This window comes from Sinocyclocheilus rhinocerous, unplaced genomic scaffold, assembly GCF_001515625.1.
Source record: "Sinocyclocheilus rhinocerous isolate Xijiao unplaced genomic scaffold, SAMN03320098_v1.1 scaffold712, whole genome shotgun sequence".
NCBI lineage: Eukaryota > Metazoa > Chordata > Actinopteri > Cypriniformes > Cyprinidae > Sinocyclocheilus > Sinocyclocheilus rhinocerous.
In genome coordinates, this window is record NW_015642789.1 from 1,554,196 (window position 1) to 1,576,512 (window position 22,317).

The 22,317-nt window shown below is 36.5% G+C and overlaps 1 protein-coding gene across 1 annotated transcript in view; it reads right to left on the reverse strand.

Moving 5' to 3' along the window:
* Positions 1–22,317, reverse strand: part of itga5 (integrin, alpha 5 (fibronectin receptor, alpha polypeptide)) — a 54,506-nt gene that overhangs the window by 11,280 nt on the left and 20,909 nt on the right. Inside the window, exons 3-22 of the mRNA XM_016573406.1 lie at positions 18,418–18,524; positions 16,833–16,886; positions 16,256–16,379; positions 16,115–16,176; positions 15,978–16,023; positions 15,149–15,277; positions 15,007–15,051; positions 14,611–14,654; positions 14,341–14,394; positions 13,546–13,598; positions 13,252–13,460; positions 10,714–10,914; positions 10,572–10,617; positions 10,251–10,364; positions 8,440–8,495; positions 7,606–7,763; positions 6,888–7,025; positions 3,587–3,654; positions 1,933–2,080; positions 1,146–1,238 (exon numbers count right to left, since the gene is read on the reverse strand). Coding sequence (XP_016428892.1) covers positions 1,146–1,238; positions 1,933–2,080; positions 3,587–3,654; positions 6,888–7,025; positions 7,606–7,763; positions 8,440–8,495; positions 10,251–10,364; positions 10,572–10,617; positions 10,714–10,914; positions 13,252–13,460; positions 13,546–13,598; positions 14,341–14,394; positions 14,611–14,654; positions 15,007–15,051; positions 15,149–15,277; positions 15,978–16,023; positions 16,115–16,176; positions 16,256–16,379; positions 16,833–16,886; positions 18,418–18,524 — 1,949 coding nt within the window. The remainder of the gene's footprint in view (positions 1–1,145; positions 1,239–1,932; positions 2,081–3,586; positions 3,655–6,887; positions 7,026–7,605; positions 7,764–8,439; positions 8,496–10,250; positions 10,365–10,571; positions 10,618–10,713; positions 10,915–13,251; positions 13,461–13,545; positions 13,599–14,340; positions 14,395–14,610; positions 14,655–15,006; positions 15,052–15,148; positions 15,278–15,977; positions 16,024–16,114; positions 16,177–16,255; positions 16,380–16,832; positions 16,887–18,417; positions 18,525–22,317) is intronic.

The window sequence follows — 22,317 nt, forward strand, 5'->3', positions numbered from 1 at the left end:
AATGCACTGCCATAGCAACAGAATGGATGTTGAAGTTGGTGGAATGTTCCTTTCCTGTATTCCATCCAAAAAACACAAGTGGAAACACTAAAATGTATCCTCTCTCATTCATCTCAGTGATGTCATGTTTAGGTGTACTGACAAAAGCACTCCACTTAGTTAATGCCCTAAAATGCTAAAGTCACCTACCCAAACCCAGGCTGCATGGGAGTTCCAGCCTCCCTTTTATATTTGTGGTTTTATGCTCCCTCCGCATGCACACAAACTCTAGCAATCAGAGCCCATACGAGCATCTCTCATTTTCCCTCAACTCAGTGTGTGAGAGTTCGGGTGTGGGTGTCCATGCACGTGTGCGTGGGGGTGGGTGTGACTTCTGAATTTCTCATTGCATGAAATACAATTACACATACAGGCCAAGTTGTTACGAGGAACCTCTTTGGTGGTCCTGGAATCCAAAGATAATGAGCTAAAATAGCGTTCATAATAAAACTGCTGAATAAAACACCCAGATAACCTGCCCTGAACTAATGAGAGCAGCGTTGCATCGACTAAAAAAAGAAACAGGGTCTGGAAAGACATAGACAGGGAGCAGTTTGAACAGTCACCCAATTATACTCCATCTCTGCAGACACATTAAAAAGCCACAGGTCCCTCCACCTCCACACAGTGGCATTTTGGAGAGGGGAACTCCACTCTCTAAAGGGGTACAGCCAAAATGACTGTCACTTCCTGCATCACTGGTGGGGACTTCCTGCTTGATCCAAAACAGCCCTCAACAAACCCCCCAGACAGCACTATGAGCCAACTAACATTTTTCCAGGCGTTTGTGAATACTGGAAAAGGATAACTGGATAATTATAAATTGTTTTATAGAGACCGCACACACAAAAAGCAATTTCTAGTCAATGAAAAATGCAAGAGCTGAGCAAAACTATAACTACATATACTATAACAGTAGATCAACAGATGTATAGATCGGCAGATAAAGATTCAATATAGAAATGTAATTTCCATTACTTCATAAGATTCTACTCATTTCCATGACTCTTCAAATCATAATTTTTAAAATTCTCAGACATGCTAGAAAAGCAGTAAGATTCAACTGCACTTGATAAAAGTGTGTGTGGAGAGTGTTAAGTGCTTACACTGGTGCCTGATTTCATGGGGTTCCCCAGGTCACAGCTGAGGTAGCGGGTCTGATTTTCCGTCTCATAACTGCAGGTCAGTTGGGCCAGGCTCTGTCCAGAGAAACAAGAGAAAAAGACCAGTAAATTTCGGGAAACACTCACACAGAATGATAACTCATACCCCTGACTCATGTCTTGACCTGCTTAGACCAGTTGTGGTACTTTTGCTGAATGTTACATTTTTGATCCTTGCACGGCGTTACGGTTCAAAATAAGCAATTCATTAAAACAGGAGTTAATCCTTTGTGATTCCCAAGATCCTCTTGCAAGGGACCTTCTTCTTAAAATATAAAGTATTCTATATATTTTCATATATAAAGACCAATTTATATTGTATAAGGAAAAGATATTATAAAGACACGTTGTTTACTAAGTCAAATAATTGGTTTCTACATTGTCATTGTACTAAAGCAAAAATACTTGTATTTATTATGACATTTATTTGAAGCAAAAATATGATTCTAATTATTTATAGTAATAAAAATGTTGTAATTTTGTAAATTGTTATTTTTTTCTTTTAAATTTTCCATGGACCCCAAAACCACTGCATTAAAATGCCGAACGCTGAGGATTTCTCATCACATGTCTCCATTAATAAAAAAACACGTTTTCTCTTGAGTATCAAAGTGACAGAACAAAGGTCTTTCTCAGCTGAAATGCTGAACACATGTAGGAGTTAATGGATGGGATCTGGCACACGTCCGTGTAATAGGCAGCACCTGGAGGGAGGGTCTCCATATCTCACCTCATTATTGCGGGCTATTCCGCTGTAGTCGGCCTCTGGTGGCAAGACCACAAACAGCTCGGCTTCGTACGCTCCGCCTCCATCGTTCTTTGCGTTGAAAGTCAGTGTCAGAGAGTTGTCATCGCCCATGTACACTTCCTTCCTGTCCCTGCGGAACCAAAACGTGAACAAAACATAAAACTCTTCCATTGGTGGCCAATTTATTTCTATAGGGTCCAGAGCAAATATACAAATTGTACTTTCAGACACAAACAATGTTTAAGTCAATGCATTAACAAACACCACTAACTGGCCATCTAAAACCTGTGTAGTAGTTTTTATACTAGCTCTAAAGTATTAAGCACACAGGACATTGACTGTATTCTGATCTAGCAGTAAAATATCACTCGGATCTTTCCAACAGGGAGCCCTTCCTCCTGCATTGTAACACACATTTCCTATTAAATCCCCTAATTTCCATTGTAGCTATAAAGTCGAACATGCAACGACAACGACTGTGAAACATTCCGCAAAGTTCCCTTTTTTCTATTCCCTCGTGTTCCCTCCCCCTTTTCTTTTCTCTCTACATCTCAGACACAATGAGAAATTCCATGAGAGGGCCACACAGACGCTTCCAATTACGGCCTGGCCTCGTAAAGCCATGCTGGGGAAGCGGCATGCACAGAATTCAAACGCTGGCACTCGGCTGGTGAGGGACTCGAACCTATGTGGAAGCCAGTGCTTGCTGCACTTTCATAACAAACCCCTCCAGATGGCACATATGAGGTTGGGTTCATGTCACAAGGAGGTCATGATTTGCATTCAATGGCTACTCAAAATAAACACCGTGATCTTTACAACAAATTAACACTGGTAAGTTCTAATAATCACTTGGAAATGATTTAGTATAAAAGTGAATTTGACTGAAACCTGGACCTGGGAAACAGATGCTGACAGCTGTACTAAAGAATAGCCATGTTGTACAGGCGTCCCTGTAAAGTTGTCTAGATGCATTTTCACATACTCTCCTATAGAATAACCCCTCGAGTGAATTTCCAAGACATACTATTCCCGCTGTTATTGGATGACGAGAAAATCCAAAGACTCTGTGGAGATAATTAATGCCCTCCACAGTTTAATAAATATGTGACCTAAGACAAACGCAACAAATCTGTAAGGTTTTTGGTAAGGCATATTTTTGCAGTCGAAGTATAACAACAGATACAAACAAATCCGTGTATAAAAGAGAGAGAAAATACTCACAGATTTTACAAATCAACTGCAGGAAAAAGGGAGCCACGGTTTTCCAAATTTATCTGCTTCATCTATGCAGTTTTTTTTCCACAAGCCAAGTCAGCCAATCCCAGCACCTGTTGCATAGCCCTCCTTCCTGTTTTTTTCCTGTGTATCTATGCATGTGTGTGTGTGTGTGTGTGTGTGTGTGTGTGTCACTAATCTCACCTGGGAACACTCTGTCCATATATTCACATATATGAATATGAATCACATATATTTATCCAAATATCTAATCTAAACAGTAGCTAGAATAGCCATTACTCATTTCTCATGCCTAAAATAGTTTTACTTCAAACGTGCCTTTGCTGCAAACTTTGCAACAAGCACACTAAACCCCAGGCTTTTATTTCTTCTTTGCATTCCTTGCTAATCATCTTACCCATGCACAGAGAGTTTCAGGTCAGGGACGCAGATGTTGTCCTCTCCGCAGTCCAATAAAATCTGGGCCTAGAACACAAGCCAGAAAAACATTAAGGTAAGTTACTGAGAGATTATAGTCATCAATTTGCAACATATTTCAGTTTCAGAATGTGACTTATTTTAGTGAAACAGGGAATTATATGAGAAAAAGGGAGCTGGGACCTGATTTTATATTTCAAGGAATTTACTGGATGGTGAGAAGTGGGCATTGCATTCCAAAATGAAGCCAGACAGATCTACAGTTATACGCAAATGCAAAGACTTATTTTTTTCCAGATCCATTCATTTATTTCATAATACATTAAAAATGCAATTCATGACAATAATGTTTTTAATTTCTGAATTAAAATTCATTTTTATAAATTGGTGGGAGGCTTAAATGTATTGAAAAGAAAAGCTTTCGAAATTTGCCATAATCTACAACAATAAATGTTATTTTTTAGAAAAAAAATTAATTCAGCATAACATAAATCAATGATAATATTTTTTGAGTAATTAAATGTATAAACAAACAAACAAAAGAGTAAAAACAGAAGGTTAGCCATTCATTTACGAGCAATGGGATCTAAAAAAAAGAACTTGTCTGAGATTCTCCAGTCATTTTCTTAATCATATGAAGGATACCACCTGCAGGTGTCATCGCCCTGATAGACATACTTTTAGACACACTTCCCAGAACCAGCATCCCAACTAAACAACAACAGACAGCAGCGGCCGGCTGCATTATAAACAGTGCGTTCAGTTAGGTCAAGTATTAGCGCATGACCATGTAATAGTCAGACAATATTGACGCCTAATACACCATCGTACAAAATGAATATAAACATTACCGTTTACACGGGTAAACACTCCTCAGCCTAAAAAAGATTAGTAAACACTGCTGAATTAATTCTGGTTTGAAGAGCAGATGTGTACAGGCTTCAAAAAACAAATAGAGCTCACTTGAAGGGATAAACAGCTATGGTTGTACCCATAAGGGAGAGTATCCGTATACAATTTATGAAAGAATCTAAAACAAAGAAATGGGGAAAGTGGTGCCGCGGCTAATTGCTACCACCTGATGCCATATTTCTAACATGTGCGAGGATGACGCAACATGACGATGAGGATAAGAAAATAGAATAGGGAGATTAGAAAGGGCAAAGTGGCTTCCCTGTAATCAGCAGTTGCTGAGCTCTAATTACTACCGATGAGGGCAGCCAGCCCTTTCCATAGCTCTGTATCGGGCTGCTCCGAACCTCCTGAAGAGGGTTGTTTGGGATCACTGGAGCAACCAAACAATTAGAAGCCCAAGCAGAGATAAAAGAGAGGGTCACATGTGCATATGTCCAAGTTGATCCACAGCCAAAACCACCATAAAGTGTTTACGGAAGTGTCAAGGTCTGAAAACAGCATAATTGGGTCAACAAATGGGAGGGCGTCAGGCGGGATCACTCACAACATTTATCAAAGGAGCTCCAAAACATCTCAATCTAAAGGCGAAATGAATACAGAGCATCACATTTATAGTCCCTTGAAAGTAAAGACAACATATAAGATTATTAATTTATTCCACTAATTCTTAAAAAAAGAAAGGTCTTTGAAGTTTGACATAATCTATTATTTTTTTATTAGGAAAATAATTGAAATAATAATACAATTATTTTTCATTATTGTTATAATTTGCTTTAAATATTGTGTATATTTATGTAATATTTGTATTTATATTAATTATATTGTGTATTATATAAAATATATTGTGTTGCTGTTGTTGTTATTATTATTATGACTTTCTGAAACACATTTATATATTTATATAATATTTATATAATATTTATATGATAGTATATAATTACATGCTTATATAATATTACAAAAATATAAAAACATTGTTAATAATTATTATTAAATTTTTATTTAATTATTCTAAGAAAATTGTTGATATTTTTATATATCTATACTATACAAAAATAAACAAGTAAGCACTTGAAGGGATAAACAGCTATGGTTGTACCCATAAGGCTGTTCTATCTGCCACCAACATCCACATCAGAGGCTGCCGCCGACCCTGAACCGCATGCTAGCTGCATGCGACACCACCCAACTCTCACCATATATATATATCAACATATAAGATTATTAATTTATTCCACTAATTCTTAAAAAAAGAAAGGTCTTTGAAGTTTGACATAATCTATTATTTTTTTATTAGGAAAATAATTGAAATAATAATACAATTATTTTTCATTATTGTTATAATTTGCTTTAAATATTGTGTATATTTATGTAATATTTGTATTTATATTAAATATATTGTGTATTATATAAAATATATTGTGTTGCTGTTGTTGTTATTATTATTATGACTTTCTGAAACACATTTATATATTTATATAATATTTATATAATATTTATATGATAGTATATAATTACATGCTTATATAATATTACAAAAATATAAAAACATTGTTAATAATTATTATTAAATTTTTATTTAATTATTCTAAGAAAATTGTTGATATTTTTATATATCTATACTATACAAAAATATAAGTTACTTTAATAATAATAATAATAATAATTTATTATTATTATTATTATTACGTTTTTGTTTTTTAAAACAATATTTTAAACAATATAAAACCAATGTGAACACAAAAGTACATTTCTAAAAACTTGGCACATGTGTTTTTAAATGACTTTTAAATTTGACTTTTTTTTTTTTTAATTAGACTTTTAAATGATTTTCTCTTCCTTTATAAAGAACACTCATTTATCATGAATAAAAGGGCTTCCACTTAAGTTTTTTGGTTTGAATAAGCGAAAGTTTAGAAGATCGTTCCATCTGCAATGTTTCCAAGACCTCTGATTAGAATGATTCTGCATATGGTCAGTGCGGCCCATGTGTTCGGAACGGTCTCAATAACTACTGAGAGAAAACTACCACCCAAAAAGTTCAAGCTAAACAGACGGCATATGGCCAACCCGCCCAGAAAAAAAACAGAAATCTATTAACCCTCTATACCCACAAACACCTCTACAGTGGAGTTTCCATAAAGCCCAGAAAGCTACTCCTGGTGGGACAGTGAAAAGTTCTCTGCCGTACACGCTACACATTTCCTTCATCTCTCAAATGGCTTTCCAGACAATTTGGAGAACATCCCAGATGTATGTTTTGAAAATCTCTTCATAAAGCAGGAGAAGAACCTACCGCTCCATGCAAAACCTCAGTTTGTTCAAATAAAGCATTGTGGGATATCTGCAGCATTAGATGTATGTACTTTCTGTTCGATGAGCTCTGCTGTTTGGTAGTTGAGGATGGGCCGCAGACCGTATCTGTCTGCCGCGGCTTGAGGGTTCAGGCTGAAGTTGAGCGCAACGAAGATAGGTGACAGCTTATCCCTGAAGTCCTTCTCATCCTACACTCCAACAGAGAGGAAAACAGAGCGGGAGTTTGTGAGAAAGGTCAGAAAGCAGGACGAAACGATACTCTTAATCCCTTGCTGCATTTTTGGCGTCTATTGCCACACTTATCTTACGTATCTTCACTTTTAACACTTACTAGGAAATGGACAACTAACTCACTTAAATGATGCAGGTCATTTTTCCACTCAATGTTTCCTGTGGTTAGCCCCACATACTCTTAATTCTCATTGGCTCACAATCCCCTTCCTCATAAAACGCACATTGAACAATGAATATCTTCTCAATGCCACATTAAGACATAACGCTACACCATTTCATATCCAACTTTTATACACTGTATATACTATTTAGCAGAGGTGGGACCAAGTCATTATTTTGCAAGTCACATGAAAGCCCTAATTCTTTGCATTGTAGTCCGAAGTCAAGTCATTGCTGTCAAAGTCAAGTCACAAGTCATCAGATATGAAACTCAAGTCCAAGTCATACGACTCAAGTCCACAACACCCTGCTATTTAGTGCACCATTAATGTCCCGCTTTACAAAGTTTTGTAGGTAAACTGGGGTCAAACTCACCCGCAAGTAGATCTTGGTGTCACTGCAGACTCTGGCTCCATTTGGCACAGTCAGAGTCCTCTGCAGAGCGGGAAGCTGGGTGTCTAAAAACAGAGCTCTACGTGCAGCCCCTTTCTGCTGCTGCTTCAGACGGTCCAGCTGAACTTCAACGTTAAACTCTACAACACACACCCATTATCAGATATATTTAGAAATGTTTCGGACACAATGTCTTCATGTTGGCTCTGGCATACGGGTGCAGGATGAAGCCAAGCTGACACAGCACTAAATCTCAAAGCCTAGTGGGCAGATAAGAACTTTGTGAAGACTTCTTCCAAACATTTAGTTTTTATTATTATCAAACAGCTGAAGAGAATGACTATAAGAAAAGCCATAATGCTTTTGATGGAAAGGCATGAGGGCATGAAGGAATTTGCATGCCGTTCAGATGTATGTTGTGCACCTGTGCTCAGTTATCTGAGCGTGTGCAGTAGGTGTTATTCTTTGCACATAGTCTAGGTCTCTAAATGCAGGGCATGTGGTGGTATCATTAGCCCAGGGGGGAATAGAGGGAACTCATTACTGAATAAATACATTGTAAAGGTTATGTATGGACAAAGAAAGGTTTATGGATGGAATGGGAAACATGAAGGCTCTGTTAGAAGCCAAAAAACATTTATTTTAGGTGGTGAGGGAAATTAAGTAAAAATAAGTCCTAGAATAACTGTTCGCCACATTGCGCGGGAGATTGTTAGGGCATGACTAGTGTTCTAGATGGTTGCTTATTTAAAAAGGAATACTATTTTAGAGGACTTTGGATCAATAGGTGGGTAAACAAGAGCAGATGTGGCTTACCGAGATGATTTGGTAGGTGCTTCCCATTGGCTGAGAGGCAAAAGCTCAGGTTGACACTGTAAGAGGCAGAGCAGACAAATTATGAGAGATGAGTGGATTTATTACAATGACGCATTAAAAACACATTGGTTGCATCTCTTTGGCTATGAAATATTTGCTATTATTGTTTCCTCAGGCTATAACGCTTGACAGCTTGAAGGAAGGATGGCTCCAGTATAATGGATCACACAACACAGTTATGGATTATGTCTGTGCTGGAAACTGATGTAATGTACACTACTGTTCAAAAGTTTTTGAAAGACGTCTCTTACGTTCACCAAGGCTGCATTTCTTTGATCAAAAATATAGTAAAAATAGCAATATTATGGAATATTATTACAATTTTGAATATATTTTGAAATGTAATCTCCAGCCATTACTACACTCTTCAGTGTCACATGATCCTTCAGAAATCCTTTTAATATGCTGATTTGGTACTTAAGAAACATTTCTTCTTATTATGTTGAAAATGGTTGTTCTGCTTAATATTTTGTGGAAAATAAATGAGGGTCCAACTAAAGGAAGCAAAAAAAAAAGTGCTGATCAAGAATATTTGAAAAGTTTGAAAGAGTTTAAAAGAAAGAATGAAAACATTTTAGAAAAGGTGAAAAAGTTTCCCAAAAAAGATGAAAAAGTAACAAAAGAAAAGGAAGTATTCAAAACATAAAAAAGAAACAAGATACAGAAGGGGAAGAGTGAAAGAAAAAAAAAGAAAAATCGCAATCCAGGCTACTTTTGACCTGTGCAATAAACACAGCGTGTTCTCATGTGTGTGTGTAAGCCTCAGTATTCATCTGTGTGTGTGTGCGCGTTTTTGTGACAAATGAGGACATACATTTGTATAATGACAAGGGTATGACATAGGTATTACAAGGAGAAGGTGACTTTTCAGGACATTACCCCATGTCCCCACTTTTCAAAACACTTATAAATCACACAGAATGGAGTGTATTGAAAATCTGAAATAGCACAAAGTTTCCTGTAAGGGGTAGGTTTAGGGGTAGGGTTGGTGTAGGGCAATAGAATATACGGTCTGTACAGTAGAAAAACCATTACGCCTATGGGATGTCCCCACTTTTCACAAAAACAAACCTGTGTGTGTGTGTGTGTGTGTGTGTGTGTGTGTGTGCTCACATGCATGTGCAGCTCAGTGCGTCCTGATGTTTCCCAGCTGTGTTCCACCACTAAACAATATCTCATTCAAAGCCATTGCTAAACCCCTTTCTCTCTCTCTCACTCTCTAATTTCTCCCAAAAGCCTCTGTGTCTAGGCAACGACTTGTAATCAATGCGTATACAAACTTTCCCTGTAAAAAAGAGAACAGGCGGAGACACAGACATTTCACGTCAGAGAGAGGCCAGTCCAGCGGAGGTTCCTTTCCCTCCACAGATGCATATTTCAATAATGCACGTCATGGAGGTGGGAAAAGGGCATTTCATGCTTTTCGCCACCTTCTTGGCTCACTCTCAACCAGCATAGCATGTCCAAACCATTGGGAAAAGTCTTCACTGACAGCATAACTACACCCTTCTATATGTCCAGCCTGACATACAAAGCCTGACTGTGGATGTAATGAAGTAAGCTTAATTTACCTAATTTGATTTTTTAAATTCCTACTTAAGTGTACTTCAATGCCGTTAAATGTGAAAGATCAGGATCTTTTCTCCTATTACTGCATGTTTAGGATTTGGATAAACAGTCTAATAAAATCTATTTACTGCTTTGAACCAGGAATGCAATAAATTCTGGCTGATACAAGATGGCAGACATACCAGGACACATGCAGGGTTTCGTTCCCATGGCTTATGGTGCAAACTTTCTCCTCAGGATTAATCATAGTTGGATTGACAGTCAAGGTGGCACTAGTGTTCACAATAGGACGAGACCTGGAAATGACATAACATCCAAAAGTATTTAGTCTGCTCACCAAGGCTGCATTTAATAGATCAAAACAGTAATATTGTGAAACATTATAGCAATTTTAATTAATTGTTTATTATAATCTTAGTACGTTTTAAAATGTAATTAATTCCTGTTATGACAAAGCTGAATTTTCAGCAGCCATTACTCTAGTCTTCATGTCTGTGACTGACCTGTAAAGAACTGCAGCGTCTGCACCAAATGCGCCAACAATAAGATCTGCAAAAAACAAAAAAAAACAAAACATGGTATCAGACTAGATTTCAACAGTAATGGCGGTGGTTTATGGTAGGTAAAGAGACTAAGTTTTCTCACCTGGGTAGCCATTGTTATCCAGATCTTTGCCTCCACGAAGGGCGTAACCAAAGCTGGCAGGTAGAGCTGATGTTGCGGCAGAGGCCCATTGGCCAGCAATCACCTGAGAGGGCTTTTCCCTGAGTCCTCCAGCATGTCCGTTATAGATGAGCACCAGTCCTTGTTTGTTTTCCCCACCAAACGGACAACTGATGGCCACATCTGTTAAGAGAATATTGTAGAATTAGAGGTGCAATGATATTAAAATTCTGGTCAATACCAAAAAAAATGTACTTACTTTCATGTTATAGGTGATAACCGGTAAACGGCAGATATTAAAAGTCTAGTATATTATTTTGTCTAAATAAATGAAAAATAAAACTCTATTCTCTATATTAAAACTATATACTCTAAATTAATATTTTTAAATTAAGCAAAAAATTGCAGATATAAAAATTCTATATCATTTTGTGTAATAAATAAATTTGTAATAAATTACAAATAAAGCACTAAACTAACTAAATTAAATAATTTAAAATACTACACGTGAATTTAGGCATCACAACATATATATATATATATATATATATATACACACACACACACACATATATATATATACACACATATATATATATATCGGTTAATCGCGAAACCGGTTAATCGCTGCATCCCTAATACACACACACACACACATACAAATATATATATATATATATATAAATAGTCAAGATAGTCATAAAAAAAATGACAATATTGGGTCCTCAGAGCCAAAACATTTTCTATGACAAAATAAATAAATAAAATATTTCATCAGTTGACCATAATTAGATATGAATATTAAAAGGTAAGATCAGATGTTTTGTCAAGCTATTATTATTTTAACATGTAATGCAAAAATGTATTAATGCTAAATGTAGATGGAAAAAAATTGTCTTGTCACAAACCTGGTTTGAACGATCAGATATGTTTGCAGCATTGTTGTTTTCTGCAGCGTTTTAGCAAATGTATCAACCTTTTTTGCCCCTTGCCTTGTTTCTGCAACTACTGTAAAAATAACCACGTCATCTGCAGCTCTTAGTGGCACTTCTTTATAGGGTTGGGTACCAAAACCCGGTGCCATACCTATGTAACCGGTATGTACTAGAACCGAATCAGAACGCAGATTTCGGTGCCATGCCCGAGCGATCGATTGAAAAATTTGTCCTCTGGTTCTCCGAAATGGACGTAAGGGTCACCGGCACCGCACGTGAAAAATAATTTCCCGACTGAGAAAATTCACAAACGCAAGTCGGAAAGCTCTAATAATACAAATCCAACACATCTTTGTAGTAACGCGAGTGTCCCTTGCTCTGATGGCAGCAGGTAGATACCGTTAGCTAGCTAAGCTAAACATTCTTAAATTAAAATGCCTAAAGCTAAACTTCCCTTTTAATGACTTGCAATGAGAAACATTTCTAAACCTGTTGTCCAACAAAAGAGAACACTATAACGTTTTTACTCCACAACTGCATCCTTTTGTTATCTGATGTGGCTTCTTGTCACAGAATGAGGCAAAAAAATATGTTCTATACTGTTAAAAGCATATGGTAAAAAGGCTATGTCGATTAGCAATGGATTATAAATATACTTAATTATGATGAAAATACCAAAGATGGCTTGAATAACACAGATAAACTATACATTGTCGCAGTCGAGTGTTTATTGTCTTTGTTTTATCATTCAAAACGTTTATATCTTCTGTTTACTCAGTTACAGCAATAGCAATGCATGTCCATATTAGGGATTTCCTGAGTTCTATTACTTCTGTGATGCACATGTGGAGTTTCTGCGCGAGGGCGCCCTCTGGCGTCCAGTATGAATGAAACCGACATTAAATGTGTTTATAGCGCTCAATAATGGCCAATCCATCCTATTTTGGGTAAAAAAAAATTTTTTTTAAGTATCGGTTCAGGCACCGGTACCGTTTTAAAAGTATCGATTTGGCACCGGTATCGGAAAAAACCCAAACGATACCCAACCCTACTTCTTTATAAAGAATCAATGCACACGGGAAGGGCGTGCATGAAACGCGATTGGCTCTAAATAAAAATCTTAGAGGATATAACGCCGATAGATCATTACAATAAATGACCCTGAGTGCCCGTGGTGTGAACCGCTCCGTTGTTTTGACGCACTACTCACTTTATCTAGAAATGGTAAAATGTTGCCTTCGTTGTCTAGCAGTCTGGTTGGAACCAAGCCTGGGTCCGAACCCTGACCTTGGTCTGCCATTTGACTATGCCTGTACTAAAACTTTAACTAAGATAAAAAATAAAAAACTGATTCAAAATATTAGTAAAAACAGTATCGTAATGATACCAAAATAACACTGGCGTTAGACAACAGTAAAGGTAATCTAAAAGAAAAAAATAAGGGAAATTAACATGCACAATTAAACAAAGCCCGATATCTATCAAACAACCAAAACCAATAAAAAAAAATCCAATATCGGCTGATAACTAATACAATTGTCTGAAGACTGACAGATAAGTGCAAAAATCTGGGCAGATCTCTCACCGTTGTAACCATCTTGGTTGAGGTCTCCGAGAGGGGTAATGGAGCTGCCAAACCGCCCGAACATCTGTGTGCCGGTGAGGTGAGGTAGCTGAGGTGTGAGATCCAGAGGTTCATTCTGCATGTACACGTAGACCCGACCCAACTCCTCCAACCTCCCATCAGAGTCACGAACCATGAACATGGGAGCCCCAACTAGCAGGTCCGTCATCCTGGAGGTGATATGAACCACAAACTTAAACACTGAACACATTCTTGTGGTACATTCTTGTCTAAACCCTGGTTATGGTTACCTACCCATCATTGTTTATGTCAGTAGCAGCCACCGCATAGCCATAGTAGGAACCCATCTGAAAAATTTTGGAAAATTAAAAACTGTAACGGATCTGAATCACGTGTAGATACAAGCTTCTCAGTTTTACACTGTACATACAAACAACATGCATAATCTTATGAATGTCACATGGACAGTAACTTTACGCCTGAAGGCACTCGTTGACATTTACTCTGTTTGGTTATGGTTTGAGTGCATGAAAAGAGCTCTTTGATGATTCAGATGTGGCTCGCTCTCTAGCCCCCTGAGGTGGGCACACACAAATGCTTTTTGATTGTATTTACTCAGCTGAGGCAATCAGAGCAGTAAAAGGCCTCCTACAATTTCCACTTGCAAAACTGTGGCGCTCATTTAGGAAAATTGCCCGTAAGCTCTTGCCTCACATAATCTGTCCGTTACTGCTAACCACAGAGCACTCCAACTTGGTTTAAAGAGACTTGTACAGGAAATGATTTTTGCTTATGTCATCAGTGTGCAAGGGTTTGAAGAATATCAGGGTAATATCAGTAGTAAGAATGACATAACTTCTGTTAAAATTTCACGTCCTAAAATAGCTGCAGCAAAATATATTATTACACCACATAAGCCAATAGAACAACTTAGAAACAAGATTTGAAAATATGATTAGTGCATGGCCATACAAAACTTGTCACCATGATGCTAAGATGCTTTGTGTGCATTCCTATGTTGCTGCTAGGATGTTCTAGGAGGTTGCCAATGTGTTGTACTTGCAATAAAATGAATAGCATCAAACTTACCTGCTCACCAGTGAAGGTCTTCAGCGTATCCAGAGAACCATTGAGAATGGAAACCTGATAAAAAGACAACAGACTAGAGTTTTCATTCCATCAAGTACCATCATAAAAATCTCTGGTTGATTACCAATTCCAAACTAAAAGTCATACTATAGTGGATGTTTAATGGATTTGGTCACATTTAATGCACTGAAAATCTGACTCAACAGGCATCTTGAGTGAAAAGACCTCTGGCTAAATGTCACAGTTTATAGTCTGACTGCTTTCTCTCACCTGTCCATGCAGTCTGACTCCCCTGGGAACTCCAGTCACAAAGTCTGAAAGGAGGTGAGGCGGAAAAAGAGAAAGTTTTAGAAGTGGAAACATGGAAATGTGTGAGTTCCTCAAGATCTCTGAGAATTCTGGCGATCAGAGCCACTCCAAGAGCTCTATTTTAAATTTTTTTTCATATTCATATTTTCACTTCCATTGAAAGGTTCTACAAACAGCGCATGGATTTAATACATCCGTTTATGGCAATTCCAACAGCAGATGATTCACCATCACAGTCATTCTATCTCTGTTTTTAATGAGTATAATGAAAATTACATCAAAATAATCTAGTTAAACTGTAACCTAAATAAGCACTATAAATGTCGAGGTTTTATATTTTGGGGTCACAACACTCACCTTCATCATCATCACCACTGAACTCACCCACAGCCACTGAGTAACCTGATAAACGTTTGAAAACCATGGGTGGTGACCAACAGGAAAAAACAATCTAAGTATTTTCAACTCGACAGCTAATAAGGGGGATGGAAAGACATACCCATGTAGTTGTCATCAAATGTGATCTCTTTTTTCTGTTTGGTCTGAATCTGGCCATTCACTGATGTCAAGAAGAATCCTGGGTAATAGGCCTTGACTATTTCTTGTTTAACCGCAGTGATTACTTGGCCTAGAGATGGTAAGGAGAAAATGACCTTTTAATTGCATTTGGATTGAACTAAATGTCACTGTTGATGCATATAATAAATGCAAATATCCACATTTGGAAATCTAGAAATCTTAGGAAATCTAGTCAAGTGACAAAACATCTATGTTTATGAAAGGTACACACACTACTATTCAAAAGTATGTAAGATTTTTTTGAAAGTGGTCAACTGTGGTCAACTGAAATCTTATTCTCATCAAGGCTACATTTACACAAATACCATAAAAAAACAGCAATATTATGAAATACTATCAAAATTTTAAATAATTTTCTGTTTTTATATATTTTAAAATGTAATTTATTCGTATGTAGGCAAAGCTGAATTTTCAGCAAACATACTTCAGTCTTTAGTGCGACACAATCCTTCAGAAATCATTATATTCTTATTATTGTCAATGTTGAAAACAGTTGTGCTACTTAATATTTTTGTGGAAACCATGATGCATTTTTTTTAATAAGTTTAAAAGAACAACATATATACACAGTCTTTAATAGAAATTATGTTTTGTAACATTACATACTGTATGCGTCTCACTTTTGATCAATTTAATGCATCGTTGCTGAATAAAAGTATTATTTTTTTTAACTTTTTAACAGTGATGAGCTTTTAAAGACTCTATTCTACTCCATTCTAAAACTAGTGTTTTTATTTTGAAAGCCAAACCTTGCCAGAAGTAACTGCCAGGTCCTCCAAGCACCACCTTTCCTTCCTGTAACATAGCAACAGTATCTAGGTGAGATCAGAAGGAAACAGCAGATAAGCAAAGCTTTGTGTTCTATTCAGTTCCAATATCATCTCACCTGTGTAAAATCAGCACTGAATCCACCTTGACAGTAGCCTTGTCCTTTTCTTTCATGGAATTCTGCAACGGATGGTAAGTTATGTTACCGTGACTTGAAAACAACTCAAATTAAACAAATCATCAGTGACTGCAAGCCTACCTGTGCGGCACGGAGCATATTCCACAAACTTGGTGAAGTTTTTGACGGACAGAAAACATGAGCCAGTAGTATCAGCATGAGGTGTGTCCTCCTTGGCTCTCCATGAGTAGAGGGGGGCGCAAGCCTATGGAAAGGATAATGCAAGAGGTTAAAGGTCACCTCCATGCTAGCTGAGTACAAAGAAGACCCTGATGATAAAGCAACCATGATGATAAATTCAGGTCACAGTTTGGTAATCCACAAGGGACTTCAGCTAGACTTTTGATATTACAGATCAAGCATTATCCACAAGCCAAAAGAGTCAAAGTACAAATTGAGAAGGAATACAAAGGAATGAACGAATGAATAGACAAATAAAAACAAATGAATAGAGCTGGATCTGATTATTCATAATTTGAGACTTACACGGATAATTTAAGAACATGAACTTAGAATTGAGTCACCAACCACACTTTGTGTCCAAGCACAAATGTTCAAGAGGATATAATGGTTTGTCATGATTTGAAGGAGGGTTTATATCTGATTATTATACTGACTATTATCCACACAGCCTAAAATAGGAGTAAGAAGATCTTACCAGCACACTATCTTCATGCACTCGTACTGTTGCTCCAAACCACTGATGGAGTTTTTTTACATTGAAAATAAAACATTTTAATGTCACAGTAATGGAAATTGTATGCATAAATGTGCATAATTGTCATAATATAATACATAATACATAATTATGGACATAATACATACATGTCATAATACAAAAAAAATAGTGGTCTTGAAATAGGCCATGTAAAATCTTTATGCAACATTTTCGATTTTAGGGTGAAATATAACCCTAACATTTCTTTGTGTGATTCACCCAATTGGTAAGACCCTATTTTACCGTCTAAAAAGACGGTCTCATTCTAAATGAGGAAACAGGAATCTTCATCCAAGCAAAACAGGAGCTCAAGCTATCTGTCAGATACACTCCTACTCAGGGGCGTAGCCATCATTTCAGAAGTGAGGGGGACAGAAATGTTTCATGTTGAATGTTTCAACATATATAAACATTACAATATAACATTTCTGTAATCTATATAACCTACCAGTCAACAGTTTTTGAACAGTAAGATTTTTAATGTTTTTAAGAAGTCTCTCCTGCTCACCAAGCCTGCATTTATTTGATCCAAAGTACAGCAAAAGCAGTAATGTTGTGAAATATTTTTACTATTTAAAATAACTGCTTTCTATTAGAATATATTTTAAAATGATTGCTGTGATCAAAGCTGAATTTTCAACATCATTACTGCAGTCTTCAGTGTCACATCCTTCAAAAAATCATTCTAATATGCTGATTTGCTGCTCAATAAACCTTTTTTAATTATTATTATTATTATTAATGCTTTTTGAGCAGCAAATCAGAATATCAGAATGATTTCTGAAGGATAGTGTGACTGATGCAACAAATTTCGCTTTGAAATCACTATAAATTACATCTTAAAATATATTCAAATAGAAAACAGTTATTTGAAATAGCCTAGTAAAAATAAAGAGCGGCCTCCGGCTTTGAGTATGAATGAAGCATACACTGCACGGAATGTTTAGCGCTCCGCGATGTTCATCTCGCCTTATTCTGGGTCCGAATAAAACATCAGATCATGCACAGACTATCCTGTCTCTTTGAATTTAAATATATATTTATTCACACCGGCTCTTGAAAACCTCTACGCGAACACACTTGCCCGAAAAAGTGCGGGGGACGAATTTACGTGATATTAAAAGTGAGGGGGACACGTCCCCCGCGTCCCCCACGTAATCTACGCCCCTGCTCCTACTGATACAAACACACACGCTCTCTTGCTCTCCGTCTTCAGCTCACAGCACCCTTCACCTTCCTCTTCCCTTTCTGAAAGTCTGTCATCCCTTTCTAGGAATTCCACTTCATTATTTTCTCTGTTTAAGTCACCATCTCCCACTCATTCCTTTACTATCTTGTATGGTTTCTTTATCTCCCTCTACTTGTCATCTCTGAATACTTGTCCTATTCTTTTCCAAACCACCCCTTAACACAGACAGACACACACGCCTCCTTTTGTTTCCTTCTCTCAAGGATGTTTGGTACCCCAGTAGGAAAGCAGTGGGGATTAGAGCCCTCTAATAACATTAGAGGATATATGCCTTACGGTCTCCTCCAGGGTGATGGTTTTCTCTTTCTTTTCCTCTCCGTCTTTCCCTCGCTCGCTCGCCAAAGTAAAGAGGCCTAAAGAGTCACGCAGGAAAACCAGCAGCCCTGGATTGGAGAAAACTCAATTGAAGTGTGTTTAAGACACGGTAAATGGAAGACGCCGGCTAATGTAAAACTAGTACACGGTCGGGGGGACAGTTTGTGGGAGGAGAATCAGTCAACGTCGATGGAGGTGGGCCGTTAAAACTAACAATTATCTCACTTTCCACATCACGGGTAAAGCGTAAAGCTGGGAAGATAAAGCCCAGTAGCGAAGGTGGGGAAAATGGTGTTGTTTGGCTACGGTTAGGGGAGAGCTACCCAAAACTGGATGAGATTTCCCTTTGTGTCAGAACAACAGTCATGATTGTTTAAGACTCTGATGCAAGATACGGTTGAGTTACAACTGTTGGAGATTGAATCTGTGCATTTATTTACACATTTAACACACAAAAATGGCAAGTTCTAATCCGAATGGATGGCTTAACACAACTTCTAAGCAGTTTTATTATCTTTAACAGAAACAAAACTGAAAACATTAGTTTAAGTGGTGAGGTCTTTATTTGAAATATTTGCTGACAAAATTTCATGTACATTACATTACAAAAATGTAAATAGAGGGTAATTATTCACTTTCTCCATAGACAAATAAACTTTTAATGATAACAAATCTAGAAAGACCTAACATGAGCTCTTAATGATAATGATTCATCAAAAATAAATAAATAAAACAAAACAGAAATAAAAAAAATAAAGTCAAAAATAAATAAAACAAAGTCAAATGAAAATATTTTCATTAACTCAAATAAAAACTAACCTAACTGAAATAAAACTGAAACTACACTTAAATAATGACTAATTAACTAACTAAAATTAATTATAAAAGGCCACAAATTAATTTAAATTGATTTAAATGCTACATTATAAAACTTTAAACAACCTGCCTGCATGAAACAAAAATGCCACTACAAAAAAAAAAAAAACTAGACTGTGCTGAGAAATGTAACACTTGACTTTTATATTGTATATAAAATAAAAAAGTATTTAATATAACTACATTAATGTAATATATGGCTGATATAACCATTTAATAAAACTATTTTATATAAAATAAAAACTAAAACAAAAATGCTAATTGAAAATACAATCTACAAATAAATTGTAAAAATCTGGGTGCACAGTTTTTTTATCAGTCCAACTGGAAACAGAGTAAGTTCCCAGGCAGCAATGAGCACTTTTATGGAAGAATAAGTCACTAAATTTGGGTCATGGTTCATGGAAGATTCAACTGAATCTTCGAAAGATATTCCAAGAGTTTTGTTTGTTGCAAACAAATGACAGATTCCACTTTGCTCAAGGTTAAATCCAACAACATCATATAAAAAGGAGTAATTGGTTTAATCAAATGTCTAAGTGTTCTTGGCCGGAGTAAGCTGTAATGTGGACCAGAACCTTAGTCTGGTAACGTGAGACTAATGCTGATGTCACCTACATGATTTAAGAGGCAGTATTCAAACAATTAACGCACCTTAACAGACACCTCTGCTGTGATGTACAGCCATTTTAATCAAAATTCTCTCTATTGCTAATCCTATGAGTGCTCTCAGTTCCTGGAGACAGGCCAAGACGACCTGGCCGACAATCTCATGGGACGGTGGAGGTGAGGAGGTCACACACACACCTCTCTCTTTCAGTGATGAGAGAAGAGCCCCATTAGTGGAGTATCTTGATCTGTGTGAGAGAAAGGGAGGGGTAGCGGAAGGCACGAGCCACATGGCTAAATTCAGTCATCACATCAAGCGTCCCCAGGGAGACACCGGGAGACAGGGAAATGAGAATAGACAAGAGTCAACGCTCGCTCTCCTCTGATTCCCGCCCACTCTCATCATTCTCAGTTATTTTCTTATCAGAGAGGAAGAGGAAAGAGGTCCGATCTGAAGACACGATTAGCTAATGCTCTCTCTGACCGAGAAATGTTAGGCTGGAGGAAGTACTATAAGTGACCCTCTTGCGGCCCACTTAGAAGAACCAATGGCACATCAGTGGCCGCAGGGTCAAGTCCAGATTTAAGTGGTGAGGTCTTCATTTGAAATATTTGCTGTGGCTCGATGTAAAATGGATATGGAGGCAACATAAAACTGAGCTGCAATGTTATATGCATAATTCATATTTTTAGAGAAACTGATTTTTAATGATAACATAATACATTAAATAATATGAACATATATATATATATATAATCTAAAATAAAATATACTGTATAATGTCATGTCATGCTCTGTTTCAGGTCATCTCCTGACTTAGGTCTAAAACAATGATATATGCTGTCAAATAAAAAATAAAAAATTAATTGTTGTTTTTATTAAAATATTAAAATATTAATAACATATAAAATACAATAATTTCATTTGAATTGCTGTGGCTCGATGTAAAATGGATATGGAGGCAACATAAGACTGAGCTGCAATGTTATATGCATAATTCATATTTTTAGAGAAACTGATTTTTAATGATAACATAATACATTAAATAATATGAACATATATATATATATATAATCTAAAATAAAATATACTGTATAATGTCATGTCATGCTCTGTTTCAGGTCATCTCCTGACTTAGGTCTAAAACAATGATATATGCTGTCAAATAAAAAATAAAAAATTAATTGTTGTTTTTATTAAAATATTAAAATATTAATAACATATAAAATACAATAATAATAATAATAATAATAATAATTTTAAAATACTTGCAAAATTACGTGTGCTACAAAGAAGGTTATTGCCATGCACTATATCAGGTTATCTCCTGATTTCTGAGACTGGAAAGACCTATTATAAGCTCTTAAACAATGATATGTGCTTCCAAATAAAATAAAAAAATAATAATAAAAAAAATAATAATAAATAAATAAAATAAAATAAAAATATTTCAAGAACCAACTGTGCTAAAAAGGTGGTTAATAGCATGCCTCTATTTTTGGTTATGTCCTGAACTGCTGACACTAAATGAAATTGAAGTAAAAGCCAAAAAACCACTTGTCAAAATATTAACCATTTTGGATCTGTCAGGATGTATTGACATCTAATTGAATGATCATTGGATAAGCATTAACCTCTGAGGTTAAACCAGCCTCTGTAATGCATCACACATCACGGGGTATTAGCTTAATTCAATTATGATCTTCTGCTTGACTATTGAGTTAAACCAAAATAACATTATGTTTTAATTGAAGTCAAACGTAATAAAAAGAAGAGCATGACATTTACATGACTCATAAGCACACAATATGTTTGCTAAAACAGCCCTAAGTAGTCAAATCTGCTATATGACGTACCTGGCTGTTTTCTAGAACATGCAGCTGTGCATCATGAGTTTCAAAACAAAAGAAAATGTTAAAAAAATTGATCTTTGTGACAGTTTTGTTGGAATATATCTCTCTGTGTTTGAGTAATAGACAGTAAATCACAGCTTGGATTTTCAGAGGAGACTTTAATTCCGCAGGAAGGAAGCCAACAGTCTCTCATTGAGACTGTGAACACTTCATTGTCCCCTGACATGTGTTCTACATACTCAGCAACTTGGAACAGTTCTTAAGACTCCATCTGCTTCAAGAAAAGAGACAATACACAATTGATAGAGCATACATTGCGGTCTCTACTTATTCTTTTTTTCTGGTTGTAGTGCACAGAAATCTGAATCCTAATGAAATGCATTTTTTATGTTTTACGTCACTACTACAACTGAAATTATTCTGGCATGATGAGTAGATCAACGACCAACAATGCTAGCAATGTTAACACGCAGGCACTAACAAGACAGCCACAAAGCTACACAGTCTCTGTTCATATCAAGA